The sequence below is a fragment of the Setaria viridis genome, chromosome 1 (genome assembly GCF_005286985.2).
Source record: "Setaria viridis chromosome 1, Setaria_viridis_v4.0, whole genome shotgun sequence".
Classification (NCBI taxonomy): Eukaryota; Viridiplantae; Streptophyta; class Magnoliopsida; order Poales; family Poaceae; genus Setaria; species Setaria viridis.
Window position 1 is genome coordinate 40612531 of NC_048263.2, and position 20582 is coordinate 40633112.

The window sequence follows — 20582 nt, forward strand, 5'->3', positions numbered from 1 at the left end:
CCAAGATTCACAGTCATCACATAATGAAACGATGCAGCGAGAAAGGCAAGGCAGTAATAACGAACCAAAGATTATTACCACAGTTACCACCTGACAGCTGAGCCGGATGTATAGTCACCCCTCGCCAACGCGAGGAAGATCTCTAGCACTGTTTACAATGAACTAGAACTGCATCAAGTACAACCACCTAGTCACAACACACATGATGCCTAGAATTTCGGCAAGAAACTTCCCTAACCCAGATTACACAAATCAGATGCATGAGGAATGAACCGCAATTTGCAAAATTAGAGAGCATCTGCCACCCCCATCCTCATTGCTTCCGGGGAAGAAGCAGAAGGCAAATGAAAAACACCTATACCCAAGGCACCGCGCCCAAGGGTCACCGGAAAACTGTACACTACCATGAGGCAAGAATCATCGAGAGGTGATGACAACCTCCCAGCCTCAACCCCAAAGTCAAACCGAAGCTAACAGCCCTAACACTAGCTTATTCATCAATCAATGGCGCGGCAGGTGCCCATGCTCGCTGATGCTGCCTCTAGAACGGTAGAAGGAGGCGAGCTTTTTCTTCATCCGCAAGGGGCCTGATCTATTCTGTAGCACTGGTGACTGGACATGGGAGCCCGTTGACAATGTCGTTCGAGGCTCACGCGGTCCTTCTAGTCGGCCAGAACTGTAGTCCATTGTAACAAATGGTAAGGAGTTCCGATAGTCTAGACACCCAGAGGCCCCGATCCCCCAGCTGCCACTCTCAAAGGCCAGGCCCCCTTCATAGTCACCGTCTTGATCAGATGAATTCCTTGGACTATAGGAATCATTGCAAGCCTCATCTGGATCATTGTAGATAAGCTTCAGCGCCTGGACCACTTCTCCCATGAATGGTCTCTGTGACGGATCGGTGTGCACACACATGGAAGCAATGGATGCCACTTTAGCTACATTGTCAAAGTTGAACTTTCCATCCAGAGAAGGATCAATTAACTTCTCCAAGCCCTCCTTATGGCTTAGCAGAGGACGGGCCCAAGTCACAAGGTTCTCAGGATCCTTGGACTCAGAGATGCTTACGGGTTTCCTTCCTGACAAAAGCTCCAGCAAGACAACCCCATAACTGTAGACATCGCTCTTGACAAGAAGATGCCCCGTCATTGCATATTCTGGAGCAACATAGCTGTGCAGTCAAAGAGAAAATTATACAATCAAGTAAATACCAAGCCACTTTGGAGTATGAAGTGTAGGTAAAACCATTTTTATGGCCATGAATAGTCTAGCAAAAAAAAAAAGGAATGATCCCTCAAGCATTGTCATTGTTCAACACCAAAAAGGTATGAACATTCTCAAGGAATCATTAGCAGGAATTCTAGAATTTAATCAAGCCAATTATACTAGCTGCATGTTTCTCCAACAGTGATGTCCAGGAGTGCATCCAGAAAGTAAATTAGTACAAATCATAAAGAGAACCAAAGTCGTCCTATCATGATCTCACATAGCAAGGTGCAGCAGATTATACAACTATTAACTAATGATCACATGGTTATTGACATAAATGAAGTGTGTCTTACCCAAAAGTACCCATTACCCTGGTAGAAATGGGTTGAGTTGCATTGGATGCTTCCCTTGCCAAACCAAAATCAGTAACCTTGGGAGTGAAATCTTCCTCTAACAATATATTGCTGGCCTTGAAGTCACGGTGTATGACATGAGGGTTTGAATCTTCATGCAAATACGCTAAGCCTCGAGCAGCCCCAAGAGCAATTTTCATCCTAACATCCCAGTTCAGTGTCCTCTTAGCCTTATCAGCACCTAGTAGACAAAAAAAAAAGGCTAGGATCAACCCAAAACAATGACACAAGTCGCAAAATCCTAGAATAGGCACAAGAAACACAGAGGAAAATATGGATTTCTGTACTTTTTGTTTCTGAGTGCTGTGGTAATGTGGTTTCACTAAACACGTCATCAGAGAGATTTAACTTTTAACAGGGAGGGCCCAGTGTATAGAAACACATTCCTTAAACTACATTAAAAAAACTCAAAGTCCTATAATTAGAATGGCAGTTGATTCAGCAAGTCCATGTTTGAACAAATAAATAAGCCTCATCGATTATTTTATGGAGATTCATGCAGTCAACACTTTCTTTGCAAGAGTTGTCAAGCACAGCTTTTCTATTTTACATACCATGGAGATGGGATTCAACACTGCCATTGCGTATGAGCTCATATACAAGACACCTTTTGTTCCGCTCGATGCAAATACCAATCAGTTTGACAAGATTACGGTGGTGTAGTCGACTGAGCATTTCCACCTCTGCAATGAACTCACGGTCACCACTCCTGTCCTCCCTTGTAAGCAATTTAACAGCAATTTCGTTTCCATCCTCCATCGTCCCATGGTAGACACGTCCAAAGCCCCCTTGACCCAAAACTCTTTTTGAATCAAAACCATCTGTGGCCTTCTGTAGCTGGGCTAGTGAAAATGTCTTTACAGACGATGTGCAAGTAGCCACTGTTGAAAGCATTGATGCTGACGCAGAGCTCACCATGCTGGTTGACAAAGCTGATCTAGCGCCTGCATGCATCATACATTGAGTTTTCAGACTAACTGCATCACTTTTTTCTCGAATACGCAGGAGAGTTGTGTATCATTTCATTATAGAAGAAATAAATGCAGCACTTTTAAGAGTAGAAATCATTTAGTGTTCTCAAGATTGAACTTGTGGGACCTTTACCACCAGATTTTGTTGTCAATCATATGCTAACAAAGATTTAGAAAATTAGAAACTGTTAATGCACATTTCTCATAAGGAAATTGGTCGAGTCTAAAAACTTTAACCACCACAGAACAGATTACCAAGAGACATTTATAGTTCTGCAGGGAATAACTATGTGCAATCATTAAATATCAATTTTCATTTTATCCAACCACATGGAATAGTGAACAGTACTCCCTCCTTTTTAAGTGGTGCTTCAGTATGCAAGCAATCAAAGTTTTCCGATGTTGACCATAAAAATCTGAAGTTAGCAACATGAAAATGATAATAAATGCTCTAGAAAACAGAGTGATGCTAACTCATCCCATCACAGCGTTACTTCTACATATTTTCCAAGCAGCCATAAGCAACATATAGTTGACAAAGCATAAACAAACAAAGCAGAAAAGAACTAATAAAAGAACACACCAAAATATGTTTTAATACCATACCATATCTTCTGTTAGCTGCTGGGGTAGTTGCAGAGCTCATAGCGTCATGAAGCCGTCCAACTTTCTTCCACTTTATTATTAAAATCAGGATAACAGCACATGTCAACAGAAGTCCAAGAGAAGATCCTGACACTATCACAATGATCCAAATATCTGACTTCTTGTGCTTTTTCTTCTGATTGGGCACTGCCGCAGTTATAGGATCTTCAGTTCCTGAAGGATCCAGTCCCCCAGGCAGAGATGGTGAGAGGGATTGCAATCCTGCAGTGACAACGATGTATATTTACAAACATAATTCGAGCAAGTGACCTACGAAAGGGGTATTCCATGTAAAGGGTTTTACCATGATAGCTGATATTGATAACTTTATAATCTCCAAAAATAGATGAATTTATCTGAACCTTTTTATCCCTGAACCTATCAGATATTAGGGATGCTGTATAAGTATCAAAGTGTTCTCTTAGTGGCACCAAATAGATGGTCACCCGTGTCTTCTGGTCATCCTGGATACTTGCAACTGCAGCCATGATCTTCACCTGGCTTTGTTTAAGAAATGTCCCAGCTGCAACTTCAACTTCTAACTCTGCTATGCGCATGAACAGTAGATACGGAGCTACATCCAGATCAATGATAACACTAATAGGCTCAACACAGCCACAAGGGGAGCCAATTGGTGTTGCAGTTAGTGGCTCCGTGCAAGTATAGCTAGAACAACCTGCTAAAGACCAATAAACCATTCAATGAATAGAGAAAAGTGCATACACTCATATATATTTAGTCATAACAGTAGCTAAAATCTCAATAGCAACAGCACTAGACGAATAGACCACAGTCAGATGACATAAGCATAAGATTCGGTAAAGTAATAGAGGGATTCCTGGCAACATAAAATTGTGAATTCCATGAATGAGTAGCAAACCTTCAGGTGGTGGTGATGAGGATGGTGAAGGGCCTTGGTTTGACTCTCTCCGGTGCGCATGCTTGTGCCGGTGATGGCGCGCAGCAATACCTACAAGAATAGAATGAAATTAAACATCTGTCTATGAAAAATTAAAGTTTTGATACTGTAGTATTTAAGTTGCCGTAGTTACATACCAGGAGGTTCCGGAGGCATTGCCCTTGGAGGAAACGAAGGAGAAATTCGAGGTCCAAACGATCTCACTTCAGGGGGCTTTGATGGACTCAGTGCTGGACTAGCCAATATGGTTGCTGCAGAATATACAGGGTTTAGGGTTTACACCAAATGAAAAATAGTAAACCCTGGGGGGAGTTTATGTACCAATTATAAATAAGCACTGCAAAAAAAATGTAACATCATAAAGGAATGTGGTGCATTGGAGTTAAATGGCCAATTTCTATCGGCAATTACTGTTTCCGTGTTTCTAAAACAAAGCTTGGTGATATTCGGAGAAAAAACCTTTTTCAAAAGCTTGATTCTGGAAAAAAAATTAGTGCACTGAAAAATGGTGCGTAGCTTCACATAAGTTATTTGATTGCAAATTTCATACTTGCACTTTCTTAAATACCCAACAAGAATCATTTCCTCCCCTGCCTAACAATGGTAGCGCTGTCTACAAGAATCAAATTTCAATACAAACCTAGTCGAAATAAACTACCAAAGAATATTCTATTTGCGATTTTATGCACCGCTCCACATAGGCTCTATTCTCCCTAAGATCTTATGCCTGGTCACGAGGCTCGGAGAGCGTGCAACCGTTGTTACCAGGCCATACAAATGCAACATAAGCCCCCTTGAAGGAGAAACTTTAGTGTAACACATGCTTCAAAGGTCTAGTTGAGTACATTTTACACAAACATGCATGGTAAGGAAGATCAGCTAGAAATCACAGCCTCCCTACACAAAACACACTACATGGCAACCTTTGCATCCAACAATCCCATGTACCCTGAGCACCATCTGCTTGCAGCACGAAAGTCCTTGAGAAAGGCATGTCACCCTAAGTAGAATCCGTCACAATCTCGTGATTCCGAGCTTTCGGTGTCAGCCAAAATTCCAAAACACACTTGCCACTCGCCAGAGCCTCCCCTCACACGCAGGGGCGGGGACGAAGTGGCAACCCAGCCCACCGACACTATCGTAAACCTCACGTCTCACTAGATCCTCTCCACATCGCAGAAATCATCAACCCCGCCGCAATCCAAAACATTTTTCCCCAAAAACCGTGCCCCCAGCAGCTGAATTCCGCATCCCACACCAAAAATACCCATCCCCGGCACGCTCGCGCGCTGGAGTCTAGAGAGGCAGCAGCACACCCCGATTCCAAGCACCCGAGCCCGTGACAGGAACGGCGCACCATACCAGAGCCCCCGGGAAGCTAGGACGCAAAGGATTCGCGCCGAAACGCAGCACGAAAGGCGCGCAATCCCCGGGCCCCCAAACCCCCAGCCCAAAGCGCAAGCGCACTGTGTGCCAGCTCGCCGCTCACTCAACACCGCGCAATGCCAGCGGGAAGCGAAGCGAGCACGGGCAGGAAAAGGAGCGAGCGAGGGAGGGAGGGAGGAGGCGTTCGTACCGTGGAGAGCGGATGCCGCGCGGAACAGGAGGGCGAGCAGGAGCAGCAATCCGGCGCCGACGCCGCCCATCCCGGCCCGGTGCGCTACAGCATTGCCCGGGCGGCGGATCTGGGAGCTCCTGGGAGCGCCGGATCGGGGGCGGCGGCGGCGGTGGCGGGGGATCGGCAGCGGCGACTGAGATTGGCAGCGAGGCGAAGCGAGCTGTCTCTCTCTCTCACTCCGCAGAGAAGACGGGGAGGAGGAGTAGGGGGCCGCCGTGTGGGGAAGGCATTAAATTGCCGTGGCTGCTCTCCCGCTGGGTTTGGTGGTTTTGCTGGCTGTGGCTGCTGTGGATGGACGCCGATTACCGCCAGTACTCCCGATTTGGAGTCGAGTTAATGAGCAGCTAATCCCGCGGTTACCCTTGCTTTATTGGAATTCGAATCCAGGCGAGGGGTGGAAGCAAGAGGAGCGAGGACAGAGGAGGCGGAGGTGGTGGTGGCATGGTGGGGCCCGCCCGGGGCCTGTGCACTTGCAGGACTGGCGCGGCCGGAACAGTTCGCGGTGGAGGTCAGCGAGGTGGCAAACGCGCTTGCTTTGGAGCTTTGCTTGTTTTTTTTCCTCGGATCGAGGTCCGAGGACGAGCGATCGGGCGTGCAATGGCTGCATAGGTTATTGGGCCTGGATTTTGGCATCTAGAGTCAAAGTGTTCTTTTGTCGAGTTTATACTGCTTTTGTTTTTTTTTCTTTCTTGTTTGGAACCGGTTGAAAGAACGGAATAAAAAAAGATGCCAACGGTCAATGCGGATATGCCCTGACGTGATGATCCTCGTGTAACCGGAGGACTAGGATGGCGAGAACGATACGCTGCATCGACGACTGTCACGTACTAGCGTCAGAACAACTTCACTTGGAAATTAAAAAGGTAGAAAAATGATGATTTATCCACTTGCAAATAGTCACTAATAGAGAGAAAAAGGAAGAGAATGGCAGAAAGACATTGAGGAAGCATTGTGAGAGGGAAAACCAAGAGGCTGGTTGTGGTGGGATATTTGTGCACACATGCGATAAAATGTGGTAGGTGGTGACTACATCCGTGTCTAGATAGCATGAGCAATGGTGGTTGTGCTCCGTAACGGAAAAAGAGGACAAGCATGAAATTATTTACTCTATAAATGTAATCCAGCGATGCTATAATGAATAGAAGCGGGGGCGTGAAAGCCGCTAATAAAATTATTTCTAGGAGCGGCATTAGCGGAGTTGGTCGGCCAGGGTTCAGACTCCGATATCTACGAAATAGCCTCCAAAGAAGGTTGGGGTGATTGCCCCCTTATTATAATAAGAAAGATCATGAGGTACATACTCCTTTTGTCATTTTTTTAAAAAAATAATATAAAGGACACTTCAAGTCTATATGAATAGTAGGGTTAAAAATTGGTACAAAAGATCAAGAACTAATAAATTTGGCATATCTTAGAAATCATAAAATCATACCATATTATAAAATACGAGGCATTATTGTGATATATATCTGCATTTATTGGTATCTTTAATTTGTAGAAAAAAGGGTATAAGATTGTGTCATCATCAAACACACTCCCTCAGGGCCGTGAAAATCAAATAACACACGGGTCAAGCGAATAAGAGGCAGGATAAAACTCTACCAGAGCGCTAAAATAGCTAGAATAATAGCTATGGCATATCTTAGAAACCACCAAATCAATACCAAGATCTCCAAAAATTCAGGCTTCCTCATGATATCTCCTGAAAGAGTATGCTTTCTACTATACATATTTATTGACTCCTCCAATTTGTAGGAAAAGGAGGAGGATTGTCTAGCCATCAAACGACGCATTTGTAGCCATGGAAAAAATGTCTAGTAATGATTTATCTTTTTCAGAAGTTTGTTGTTTCTATTGATAGTCCAGTACTCCCTCCATCGCAAAATGTAGATCGCTTTAGATTTTCTACATATATAGATTTTGCTATGCACCTAAATATAGGGTTTTTTCTATATACATATCAAAATCTATGTATCAAAAAAGCTAAAACGACCTACATTCTGAAACAGAAGAAGAAATACAGTGATGGTGCACAGAATCAGATCTTTTCTGCAATTGGGAAATGAACCAGGTAAAAAGCCTCCCGATCAATCCACACTCGCGCATACTTACTGTAGACGATCCAACGGTGGTCAGCGCGTACACGTCTAAAGGTTACATTCGGAACTGTAACTGCAAGCAGGGGCTGCCCTGCCCCTGCCTATGGGCCCTGTGCCTAGGCCAGTGTCAGGTCAGGCGCTAGTGACTAGTGTACTACTAGTACAGTCTACAGGTGGAGGAGAAAAAACCGTCACGGTCACGGACGGCTCGACCAAGAGCAAAGGAGGCGCGCGTGTGCCTGACGCCCTGACGAGGGACGACTTTTGGGTAAGCATCCAGCGTGGCAGCGTTGGACGCATCACTGACATGTGACAGGGCATCGTAGTGCCCGGCAGCGTGGCAATGGTGGCAGTCGCTGATTTGCTGTGCTCGCGTTGCCGTTGGTCTGCTCCTCCCGTGAAGGCGTGAAGCGAAGGCTATGCAGGGGCGGACGTTCTCGTTTGGCAAAAAACAAGTCCGTGCACACACGAGCTGAAAAAAAAACATACGAGTGTAATGCAAGAACTAAAGACAAAATCGCATAAGGATCAAAGCAGATGAGCGGTCAGGATAGCTTCCTGCCGGGTGTACCGATGAATTTCCCTAATGCCTTCAGCTGATGATGAACCTGATCTGATTGCATCAGTCAATTTCCTTTGCAGCGTCAACAGACCGATACGTCTCGAGACAACATAAAGAACCGCCATGGAGAAAATGATGAAGCCGGCAGTCAGGATGACCCTGGGAAACAGATCAAATTAGCAGTTAGCCATGGCACACAGAAACATAGGATTGTTATTAGACAAGTCGAAAATTGTCTTGCAGATAAGAAATTGATTTCATAGCACAAAACCCACCAGGCATGTTTACTTCGAAACATTTTTTCGTCAGCATTTTTGGGATGGCGTATGAACTGCTGAGGATGCGCATGACTATTTTGTTCCTCACCGGGCATGTATGCTGAGGAGTACTACACTAAGCTTCCTTTAAACATCAATATGAATCCTTGCTTCATCAAACACATTCTTGGAGGTGCATAGTAATAGGACTCTGACGATTGTTTGTTCCATTCATGGTACTTCCTATTTCCATAACAAGACAATTCCGTGACCCTGCTGAAGCGGTCCATAAGATATGTTCCTTTTCACCTTTTCACCTTTAGTAGGCAGGACTGCACAATTGACTAAGGAATCATTTGCAATAAGGCCTAGAGCCCAAGAGTTCAGAGAGGATACCTATATATTCGCTGGCCGACTGATGATTATGGTGTCATTTGGGCGTTACAAGTAATTTCTGTTTTTATAAAAGGCTTTTGAAGAGCTTGTGAATCCATGTAAGTTTTCGTTTAGTTTCAAACATGTGATTCCTTTTTCAACAAAAGATAGTTGAGTACCCTCAATTATAGCATTATTACCACTTCTACAAAAGGAGCTGTGGATGTGGTTCAATTTGTAGATATTCATTGTGCAAAATGTGAAGAGATTTTAGTAGCTGTACACATTACATAAAAGAGAAAATTGCAAACATACCACTGATCAACCCCCATTTACTCTTTTTACCATAGTGCTAAAATTTCACCTCATGGTATGTTTACAAAATTCCCTTATATAAAGGCATGTTTTCTAGTTAAATGGCTAGACTCTTAAAACAAGAATCCGGCAGGGACATCACGATATCCAGGGCCAGGGGAGCGGACGTCGGTGGCATGAAGGCGCGCGGAGTGGAAGGAAGAGAAGAAGACCGTCGTCTCGTCGGGATCCGGCGGGGGGAGGAGGTGGACGCGGCGCTGGCTGATTCCATTTGAGCGCAGAGAAAGGATAAGGCCCAATGTATTCATTCACTCGGGTCTCAAACTGGGCCTTCCACCTGTTTGCTGCCGGCCCAGATGGCGGCACACTAACTTTTGGCTAGCACATAGTACAGGGTGAATCCTCTCTCTAAAAAAAAAAAAAAACATAGTACGTGGTGAAGAAAGGTGAAAAGTGAAAATCACACGACAGTACGACACACGGGTAGCTACGAGACAACGTACACGTACTCGTAGATTACTAGGAAAGGGGGGACTGGGCAAAAGTGCGGTACACAGGGCCGTCCTTATCCGAGGCCGAGACCGGGAGAGGCGGGTGGGTCAGCATCAGCATGCTGAAACGACGAAAAAAAACAGTCGCCATCAGCGACGGGAGGTAAAGGTGCGGATGGAAAAGACTGCGAGCATGGCCGTGCAGGCTGCACTCACGGAGCCGACCGAGCAGCCTGACGGCGCCAAGGAAAAGGCGTTGGGGTTGGGGCGCTGCTTCTGATCGTCGCCTCCCCTCCCCTTCCCGCTGTCACGGCACATTGGTACAAGGAAGCAAGCAAGCAGGGGCTTGCTTGCTGCTGACGCAGCCGTGCATGTAATGTAGCCTGTCCTGCCGTGTGTGGTCCAGTACTACTACTCCAGCGTTAGCGCGGGGCGGCACGTCGAGGAGGAGCCAAACGTACAGTACGTCGATGATGCAATGCACTGCACCTGCACGCCGTGGCTGCAGCGCATGCATGGGGAGGTCAGCCATGGCCGGATGGCCCTCCCTACTCTCTGAGATCGATGCTAAAGATCACGGTGCGGCGACGAGCCACGCACGCGCTGCATTTTTAAAGATGGTTTGCATGGAGAAAGGACCACCTGCACGGGACCAATCAATCGAAAGCTGCTCGTCGCTCAAAGAGAAACCGGCGGGCAAGGCAAGCATGCGTCGCTGCTCACGAGGAGGCCAGGCGATGCCGATGCACTGGGAATCTGGGATGCAGCGAGCACCGAGCAAGCGCGCACAGCAGCGGTGGTCGTGACGTGCCTTTTCACGCCCGCCCGGGCCTCGACCGTTGCGTGGTCCCCGCCCCGGGCCCACGGCCACACGCACGGATCTCCACGTACGCGATCCCAACCGTTGCTGTTCCTCTTGCTTTCTCTTTTCGAGGGGAGCTGCCCCCGCTCCCACACGTTCGTTGTAGCCTTTTCGTTTCCGATCGTGCACGGCTGTTTTTTTTCCCCGCTAAGTAAACACGGCTCTAGAGTCTAAAACGCAAGCTGGCAGTGGATTAGTAGTACTGAACGGGAACGACACTGTAGCTGCAGGCAGTAGCAGCTTCTGCCGGGTTCGTAAATGCCAACACACCATCCCTGCACTGCAAATGCACTGCATTGACGAATCGAAACAACAAAAGGCAGGCATTGAAGGTAAAGCCGCAGCGGCAACAAGAACACGCGGCCACCGCACCCGGGGCCGAACGTGCCCCCGCATTTCCGGCTCCGGCGGCCGCTGCACGTCGTCACACACAGGCGACGACGCGCTTGCGCTTTGCCGTCTCAAAAATAATCCTTTTGCGTCCACACGCAGAGGAGGAGTAGAACTGGAGAAGCACAAGTTCGTGTGTGACACGCCGCCGCCGCCTTCGCAGAATCGCTGCCGACTGGCCGTCGACCACCAAACCAAGCAGCAGCGTATCAAACGCAAAGGAAAAATGCGGCCTCGACCTCGTTGTATGGTCGCGCGTTTGTCGTCATCGTCATCGTGGGCACCGGATTGAGCTGACGCGTGCGACTGCTTTTCCAGTCCCATTTTTTTAAGTGGGGTTGCAGGCGGTGTTGTACTTGACTTGCGCACGACCCTCCCCGGGCCACGGCCACTGGAGCCCACCAGCAACCAGGTCCTATCCGATCCCAAGCCTCCGGGACCGGACGGCACGGCGCCGCGCGGAGCAGAGGAGGGCACGGCAGCACGGGGAGTCGGGGACGGGGGAGGAATTCCGGCAGGCAGGCTCCATCCATTCCTGGGTCCTCGCGCCAATTAATGACGCGGCTTCTCCTTCTTCTATCCTGGGGATCTCAATACGGGAGCACGAATCCTGGAACATGCGCTGCATGTCGCCTTTACACGAAAATTCGTCGTTTTTAATTCGGGTCACACCAGGTGTTTAAGTACCGGTAAGAAGGATTGAACCTAAACTAATTATAAAATTAATTGTATAAGCTGTGCTAAATAATTCGATTAAATCTAATTAATTCATAATTAACAATGTTTATTGTAGCATCACATGTGCTAAACATGTATTAGTTAGGTTTAATGGATTCATATTGCGAATTAGTCCTCGTTTATGCAATTATTTTTGTCATTAGCTTATGTTTAATACCCCTAATTAACATCCAAACATCCGATGTGACTGAACTAAACTTTAACCCGGTGGTATCCAAATACCCCTTACTCTAGAGAGCGTCAATAGGAGGTATCTGAACCGTTTAGAATCAGCTCGAGCTCTGTTCCTGCACCCTCCTCCTCTGAATTAAGTCCCATCTATACGGTAGCTTTATGTCATATCGTATGAGCTACGGTACATCCTGTTCACTGCTTTGATCCTGTGCAGGTGGTCCTTCTCTTTTCGATATTCAAAATCACTTGAATGTCACCCCTCTCTCCCCTGTTCGTCGTTGCTCTTTCTCCCTCCTTCCGTCCCTCCACCTTTTCCCTCTCTTTCCTCTCAACCGGGAACCTGCGGCGGCGAATCTCGCTGCCGGGGCCAGATCCGGCAACGGTGGTACCAAGCGGCGGTGGCTCAGGCCGCCACAAGAACCGGGCAACATCAACGTTATCATGGGCATTTCGGACCATACGAAAATACAGAGGCTCGTGGGTGGGTCCAAGAGCAACGAAGACGTATAAAATGGCACGATTCAGACAACCCATGAATTGTAATAGCATGGTTACAAATACGCGCATTGTAATGGTATATCTCCAAACTCATGAAGTTGCAATGGCACCGTTCCAATTAACCCTAAATTATAGTGTTACTTATACTGAAACATGTGTTCAGTTATTAGTAGTCTAATTTAAATCTTCTATTGGTTTTCTTAACACAACATACTCAGTACATGTTATTTTAATTTCTTAACACAATTGAGTAATTATTTGCTGAGCTTTCACCCTGTGCATCTCATGTAGCAATAGCTGGTTGATGTCTTGGTACCTATCAAGCTTGAGCTCAGGCTTTTGATTTGTGATGTCACTTTCATGCTACAACCATCAACTACTTGAGTAATCTTGCATAACATTTGTTTTAGTGGATAAAACTTGTGTGTGTGACCTTTAGCATGTTCCTGGTACAGTTAATTCAATCAAATGTTTCTATGCCAGGTCATCTTGTTACAAGTAGCTTGCTCACCTTTCATTTTGTGATTGTTTCATCGTGTACAGACATAGAAACATGGCTTAGTTGCTATTTAGTTTACTGGTCAATAAATCTTGTTTTGTATGCTTGCATTTCTTTTTGTCTGTCTATTTCCAAATCCAAGCTACTTCATCTGATGCTTTCGAGCATTTCCATATGCTCCCGTCTATTTTCTCCTTGAGAATGGCATAACCTGTGTCTGTGAGGGAATCGTCAGTTTGTTATACGGATTTAGTTCTCTGGTTGACGAAAGTGACAATGTCACATCATCATTTTGTTATACGGATTTAGTTCTCTGGTTGACGAAACTGACAATGTTCTGTTCTTGGTCCCTGACAGGTTACATCCCCACGGTTCCTGCTACTGTTTGTTGGATTTTAGAAATCTCGAGGCATTTTTCATTTGAATTTTCCACCTTTTTATTTTAACTTTTCCGTGTGTGCCGGGCCTTGACTATAAGCTATATTAATGCTTCCCCTCCAACCAACTCCTTTGGTTGATCTATCTCTATTCTGTGCTAGGAATACGATGTATATTCTTGTTAAAGAAACTTGATTTTAGATACTCTGCTACTGATCCATCTTCTCATAACTCAATGGCATGTTTGTTGATAGTATGGGACATGGCTTGTGCATTTTTAGTTTTTGAACGTATGTGGGAAGCACAACATGAATGGAATGAAATATGTGAGGGAAAAATTGATGCATATTTTTTACTTTGTTTGTGAAACTTTTAAAGATGTAAAAAAACTTATGGTGGTGTATACAGGATCAATTTATACTGTAACATGCTTGCTCCTACTTGTATAATTTGGAAAAATTAGAATTTACATGCTTTACTTTTTAATGTGTAGTTTCTAATGTGATCTTTTTATAGCACATGTAAATGTTGCGCAAGATGTTGTCACTCTCTATCCGTGCAACTACAAATATATGTATAGTGAAAGCTAATTAGACCTTGAGTTGTACATAATGCAATGCTACATTTGGTATCCTAAAAAAAATGTATAGGATTTGTCAATAGAAGGTATTTTCATTGTTATAACAGGATTTGGGGTGGTACATGAGTCAAACATGTCACATAGTAAAAAATATTTGTGATATTTTTATCACTAAAATGGGCAGTTTTTTTTATTGTGGTACCAGGCTTTGGAGTGGTACATAAGTTATATGTGACGTTTATAAAAAATATTTACAAAATTTGTCAATAATAGTTATGAAACTGGATTTTTGCGTGGTACATGACTGTGGAACGGGAGTGGTACATGATCGTGGTACGGGAGTGGTTCTTTATGCGTGGAACGGGAGTGGTACTGTGAACGTGAGCATGGTACGTGATGGTACTGCAAATATTATTTAATGGTAACTTTTAAATCAATAAGTAATCATCAATTATTTAAATATCAAAATTATTTGAACGATTGCCGGAGGTTTGTCCGGTGTGCACAATTGAAAGTGCGAAATCCCATGCATATGTGAACGTGTGGTGGAGGATGGCGGGTCAAAAACATGAAAGCCTGTATAAGCAAGCTTTATGTCTCATCAAAACAACTTTACGTCATTGAGTATAGAGTCCTTCATGTCAGTGTATCTAACATATCATAAAGAATAAATGATATACACTACAAATACACTAATATGGGACAAGATCTCACGTTTGCCAATACAGAACGAAAAATCAGGATAGAAATTATGCCAACGCGTGGAAGTAAAACGTACTTTTCGTAGGTTGACTGCCTAATTGTGACGAAGAAGAGCCTGATGAAACTGGAGGCAACAGAGGAGAGTTGTGGTACTTGGTTACTGGAATTTGGCTGCAGTCGCTTCAAATGACACTTTCCAGTGTCATGCATTCTTCACTTTAGTCTTCCGCACAGCAGATCATTAGTCTACTTCTGCTCACGAGAAAACACAAGTATGGCAGCCACAGATGATTAGATGAAACGCTCCTAGATTTTTTTTCACTTTGGCATCATTTATAACCATATCTCCACTCCATCGGATCAAATTTCTCCACTCCAGCTCACCACCAGAAGCATTCAGGGCTTGTTTGGTTGGAGGCTTGTTTGGTTGGAGGCCTGGAGGATTTGTCAGGTGAAAAGTGTTGCCTAAGAGTTGCGCGTAAAGTTGATGCATTTTGCCTGGCAAGGCAAGTTCGAAGAAGATGTGTTTGATTGGAGTTCTATACCTGATAGCTCTAACAACATTATATTGCATCTTAGTTAGAAAGTACGCATATATATCAATCAATTCCTCCCTGTATTTTAATAATTAATCTTTATTTTTAGTATTTCTAGGTTCGTTGCTTACTTTTTAAGTGATATTGAATTTTTTTAAAAGATATTTTTGCTAAATGTTCTTCCTGTGCTCATCAATTTATAGAGAAAGAGACGAGTCGGGACGTGGTGATTTTTTTTAAAAAGAAAAGAATGAAAAGGGCACATGACATGGTAGCGTGCGTTAATGACCTCATTAATATCAGGCTAATCTGCTTGCCTGCGCCAGGCGTTCAAAATCGAGTGCCGGAGCTAGGCAACTGGCGCTAATCCCTATCCAGGCACAGGCAGCAGCATCGGTGCTCAGGACCCAACCAAACAAGATGCAGGAAATCACAGGCAGCACTCCGGCCAGGCAATTCAAGACGGTTTTGCTCTCGCACTGCCCCGTGCTCGCCATTGGAGGGAGCACAGTGGCATCCTATGCGAATTGACAGGTGACGTCACCACCCAGCAGCCCATCTCCAGCCAAGAAGAGGAGGCAAGCAGTCAAGCACAGCCACAGCCACAGCAGAGCAGGAGGGAACCACCAGCCGGCAGCAGCGAAAACCGAAACGCCAAAACGAAACCCGCGCGGCGCGGCGCCTCAAAAACAACCCAAAGCGAAGCGCGCGGTAGAGCAAAGCAGCCGGGCACGGCAGCCAGGGAGGAGAGAGCCACCACCACCACCACCGCGGCAACCCCCCTCTGCCCGAGCAGCGAGCAGAGCCCACCTCCTCCGCTCCTCGGCTTCCCCTCCCCCGTTCCCTCACTGAGCCTCATCGATTGCGATGATGGAGATTCCTTCACGCGCGCCTGCCCCCTCCTCCTCGCCCCCATCCGTATAAACCCCCATTCCTCCCCAAAACCCCAAACCAAGAACCGCAATCCCCCTCGCACCAGTTTCAAATCTTGAAAAAAAAATCTTGAATCTTTTAGAGGATTTGCCTCCCATCCGGGGGGGTGAGGACCGGCCGGATGGCTAAGGCGGAGAAGCTGGTGGTGGAGGTGGTGGCGGCGCACAACCTCATGCCCAAGGATGGCCAGGGCTCCTCGTCGGCGTACGTCGAGGTGGAGTTCGACCACCAGAAGCGACGCACGCGGGCCAGGCTCAAGGAGCTCAACCCCGTCTGGAACGAGCGCCTCGTTTTCCCCGTCGCCGACCCCGACGACCTCCCCTACCGCGCCATCGACGTCGGGGTCTACAACGACCGCGCCGCGCCCGGGGCCGGCGCCGCGGGCCCCCACGGCCGGAACTTCCTCGGCAAGGTGCGGGTCCCGGCAGCCGGCGTTCCAGCGCCCGGGGAGGAGGTCGTGCCGCAGCTCTTCACCCTCGAGAAGCGCAGCCTCTTCTCCCACATCCGCGGCGAGATCACCTTGAAGATCTACCGCATCAACTCCGGCGACGTCGTCGTCAAGTCCAAGCCCGATAAGCCGGCGAAGGCGGTGGTGGCTGGGCCGGAGGTCGTGGCGGCGCCGACGGTGACTGGGCCCAAGAAGCAGCCGCAGCCGCAGCATCAGCATCAGCATCCTGTGGTGACCGTGCAGCCACCGCCGCCGCAGCCGGAGCCGCCCATGGACATCATGCCGCAGCCGGCCCCGATGGTCATGAAGCCGGTAATGCACGCCGACCCGTACCCTGTCCCGGCTATGTTCTCCGGCCCCGGCGACTTCTCTTTGAAGGAGACGCGGCCCCGCCTTGGCGGCGGCGCGGTCGCCGACAAGGCGAGCGCGACCTACGACCTGGTGGAGCAGGTGGAGTACCTCTACGTGCGCGTGGTGCGCGCGCGCGGCGTCCCGATGGTCGGCGAGGCCGTCGCGGAGGTCAAGCTCGGGAACTACCGCGGCGTGACGCCGGCCGTCCCTTCGCACAGCTGGGACCAGGTGTTCGCCTTCTCCAAGGAGACCATCCAGTCGTCGTTTGTGGAGGTGTACGTGCGCGCGCGCGGCAGTGACGACCACGTCGGCCGCGTCTGGTTCGACCTCGCCGAGGTGCCTCATCGCGCGCCGCCGGACAGCACGCTCGCCCCGCAGTGGTACAACATGGAGGACCGCAAGGGCCAGCGTGGCGGCGCTGAGGTTATGGTCGCCGTCTGGTTCGGCACCCAGGCTGACGAGGCCTTTGCGGAGGCCTGGCACTCCAAGGCCGCCGGCGTCCATGGCAATGGGCCACTAGGCTCCATCAAGTCCAAGGTGTACGTCGCGCCCAAGCTCTGGTACCTTCGTATCTCCATCATTGAGGCGCAGGACTTGTTCCCGGCGGATAAGGGGCCATTGGCGATTGGTCGATTCCCGGAGCTCTTCGTGCGTGCGCAGGTGGGGAACCAGATTATGCGCACACGGCCGGCGCCCATGGTGTCGACACGGGGACCATCCAGCCCCTTCTGGAATGAAGACCTGATGTTTGTGGTGGCAGAGCCATTTGAGGAGTTCTTGGTGCTGTCTGTTGAAGACCGAGTTTCACCAGGCCGTGATGAATTGCTTGGTCGCCTTGTTGTGCCAGTATCCACCATTGAAAGGCGGTGGGATTGGAAACCAGTGGTTTCCAGGTGGTTTGGGCTGGACCGTGGCACTGGTGGTGGCAATGTTTCTGGTAGTAATGTGCACAGGTTTGGGAGCCGCCGCATGCATCTCAGGCTAAGTCTTGATGGAGGCTACCATGTTCTGGATGAGGCTACAGCTTACAGCAGCGATCTCCAGCCTACAGCAAAACAGCTATGGAAACCACATGTTGGTGTGCTTGAGCTTGGTGTTCTTGGTGCTACTGGCCTAATTCCAATGAAGACCCGGGATGGCAGGGGTGCGACTGCAGATGCATATTGTGTTGCAAAGTATGGCCAGAAGTGGATCCGCACACGCACTGTTGTTGACTCTTTGTGCCCTCGGTGGAACGAGCAGTACACATGGGAGGTGTTTGACCCCTGCACTGTCATCACTGTTGGTGTGTTTGACAACTGCCATGTCGACAAGCCTGCATCAGGGAATACTACGGTGGCTGTCCATGATAATTGCATTGGTAAAGTTCGCATTCGGCTTTCAACATTGGAGACTGATAGGGTGTATACCCATGCCTACCCTCTGCTTATGCTGCATCCATCCGGGATCAAGAAGATGGGGGAGCTTCACCTAGCTGTGCGTTTCTGCTGTGGCAATGTTGGCAACATGTTCCATGCCTATGTGCGCCCATTGCTTCCAAAGATGCACTATGCTGAGCCACTGCTTGTGCGCCAGGTTGAGACTCTTCGGTTCCAGGCTACCAACGTGGTAGCGGCCCGCCTTGGCCGTGCTGAACCACCGCTTGGCAAGGAGGTTGTTGAGTACATGCTTGACCACCGATTGCATCTGTGGAGCATGCGCCGCAGCAAAGCAAACTTCTTCCGTCTTGTCAATGTGCTCTCTGGTCCTATTACCATAGGCAAGTGGTTTGAGCTTGTCTGCTCTTGGCAGCGCCCGGTGCATTCTTGCCTTGCTGTGTTCACATTCCTGGTATTTGTCACAATGCCAGAGCTGATTCTTCCAACAGCCTTTCTGGCCATGGCATTCACTGGCCTCTGGAGGTACCGAGTCCGTCCAAGGAACCCGCCTCACATGGAGATGAGGCTGTCTCATGCAGACGGAGCTACTGCAGATGAGCTTGATGAGGAGTTTGACACGTTCCCTTCGAGCCGTGGAGATGTCGTGCGCTTCAGGTATGACCGCCTCCGCAGTGTGGCTGGGAGGGTGCAGACGGTGGTTGGTGATATTGCAACACAGGGTGAGAGGATGCAGGGCCTGCTCAGCTGGCGTGACCCGAGGGCGACACTTCTTTTCTCCATTGCATGTGTCCTTGCTGCTGTGATTGCTTATTGTGTGCCTATGAAGGTGATGATTGGGCTCTGGGGCTTGTACGCCATGCGGCCGCCAAGATTCAGAAGCAGGATGCCATCTCCACTGATGAACTTCTTCCGAAGGCTTCCTTCAAGGGCTGACATCCTGCTCTGATCCTTATGATTTCTATTGATGACTGGCTGCGGGGATGAGCAGCTGGCCTTCTGATTTGACTTGGTGATTTTGGCGGGAAGTTGGAGCTTCAGAGGAATCAAAGGAAGAAGCAAACTAGTCTGCTGTTGGTGCCTAATGGTGGTTGCTTAGTTTAATGGTGTTAGCATGTTAGGTAATGTAGTAATGTTGCTTTGTGGTGCGCCTGGTGGTATTTGTAGACTTGCCGTAGTAGCAGCTGCAGTGTTGCTGTTTGTACTTCAGTTGTGCAAACTGCAAAGACTTGCTGAGTAGATGGTAATGTTTGTGGTATTGATGAACTGATGAGACTATGAGGTCTAGTTTATTGGAAGGATGCTATCTTTATGCCCTGTGCTCAGGCTTTGCTGGACGCATTGTGGCTCTTCAAAATGTTCAGCGTGTTCTCTTTAAGACTTTTGTAGTACAATTCTGTTGTTAAAAGATGTCCTATCTGCAGTTCAGTTCTTGGATGATGGCAAGGTCGTTGCTCTGATTCACGTGGGCGTGGCTTTTTCTGTAACGTTATACTACTAGCATGTTCTCTTTGGAGTTACATCAGACTCCAAGGCTCCAAGCTGTTTCTGTTTGGTTTGTCTCCATCCTGTTCCCATGTGGCTGCAGGATTAAAATAACGGAGCAAGGAATTGTTGGTCCCTGTCTGTACTACAATGTACCAAGTGTTTTCTGTTTATCAACCCGATGCCCTGCATAGAAGTTGCAGATTGCTCAATACTTATCTTTGCGCGATTGTTTCTGTTTATCAACCCGATGCCATGTTTTCAATTATCTAGTGCAAAGGGAAATGTTTGTGCACTTGTCGTTGCATTGTTTGTTGCCTTTTACGTTCAGAGGCTTCACTTGTCTTGGGGGAGTAACATGTTCTGTACTAGAGCTAAAAACAACTAACATGTTGTGCACTACAGCACTAGCCATGTTGGATCTATGGCTGAGAAGGGCGGATATGAGACAGATGGCCATGGCGCCAGCCGCCGGGTACCTTTTGCTGTGAAACCAAAGAGGGGTCATTGTGCCAGGTATATCGTGCTGGCAACTTGCTACTCCCAGGCTACTAATATGAATCAGTAGCTGCCCAAGTATATGCCAAACAAGTATATGATTCGACAGTAAAACATCCCGGCTACTAATATGAATCAGTAGCTGCCCAAGTGCCTCGTACAAAAAGAATTCAATTCCAGACAAAGGCAAATAGTGCTCGTCGCATCATGAACAAGACTAACCTATGATCGATGCTATGTGAACGAGACTAACAAACCAA

The 20582-nt window shown here is 47.7% G+C and overlaps 2 protein-coding genes across 3 annotated transcripts; one reads left to right on the top strand and one right to left on the bottom strand.

The window, feature by feature from the left end:
- Positions 1-54: 54 nt before the first annotated feature.
- LOC117841544 (receptor-like serine/threonine-protein kinase ALE2) lies at positions 55-6277 on the bottom strand. 2 transcript variants are annotated; one of them, XM_034721948.2, is made up of 8 exons: positions 5734-6277; positions 4295-4408; positions 4119-4208; positions 3543-3917; positions 3200-3460; positions 2177-2566; positions 1563-1803; positions 55-1171 (listed from the first exon to the last, which is right to left on the bottom strand). In XM_034721948.2, the coding sequence occupies exons 1-8, from the start codon at positions 5801-5803 to the stop codon at positions 502-504; spliced, it is 2211 nt and encodes a 736-aa protein (XP_034577839.1). In that variant the 5' UTR covers positions 5804-6277; the 3' UTR covers positions 55-501. The 2 variants fall into 2 exon arrangements, with proteins under 2 accessions (XP_034577839.1, XP_034577840.1); XM_034721949.2 differs by having other exon boundaries at positions 3543-3914; positions 5734-6274.
- Positions 6278-15831: 9554 nt separating this feature from the next.
- Positions 15832-19656, top strand: LOC117841551 (FT-interacting protein 3). The gene has a single exon (XM_034721959.2). It carries the CDS (start codon positions 16286-16288, stop codon positions 19286-19288), a length of 3003 nt encoding a protein of 1000 aa, XP_034577850.1. The 5' UTR covers positions 15832-16285; the 3' UTR covers positions 19289-19656.
- Positions 19657-20582: the final 926 nt, after the last annotated feature.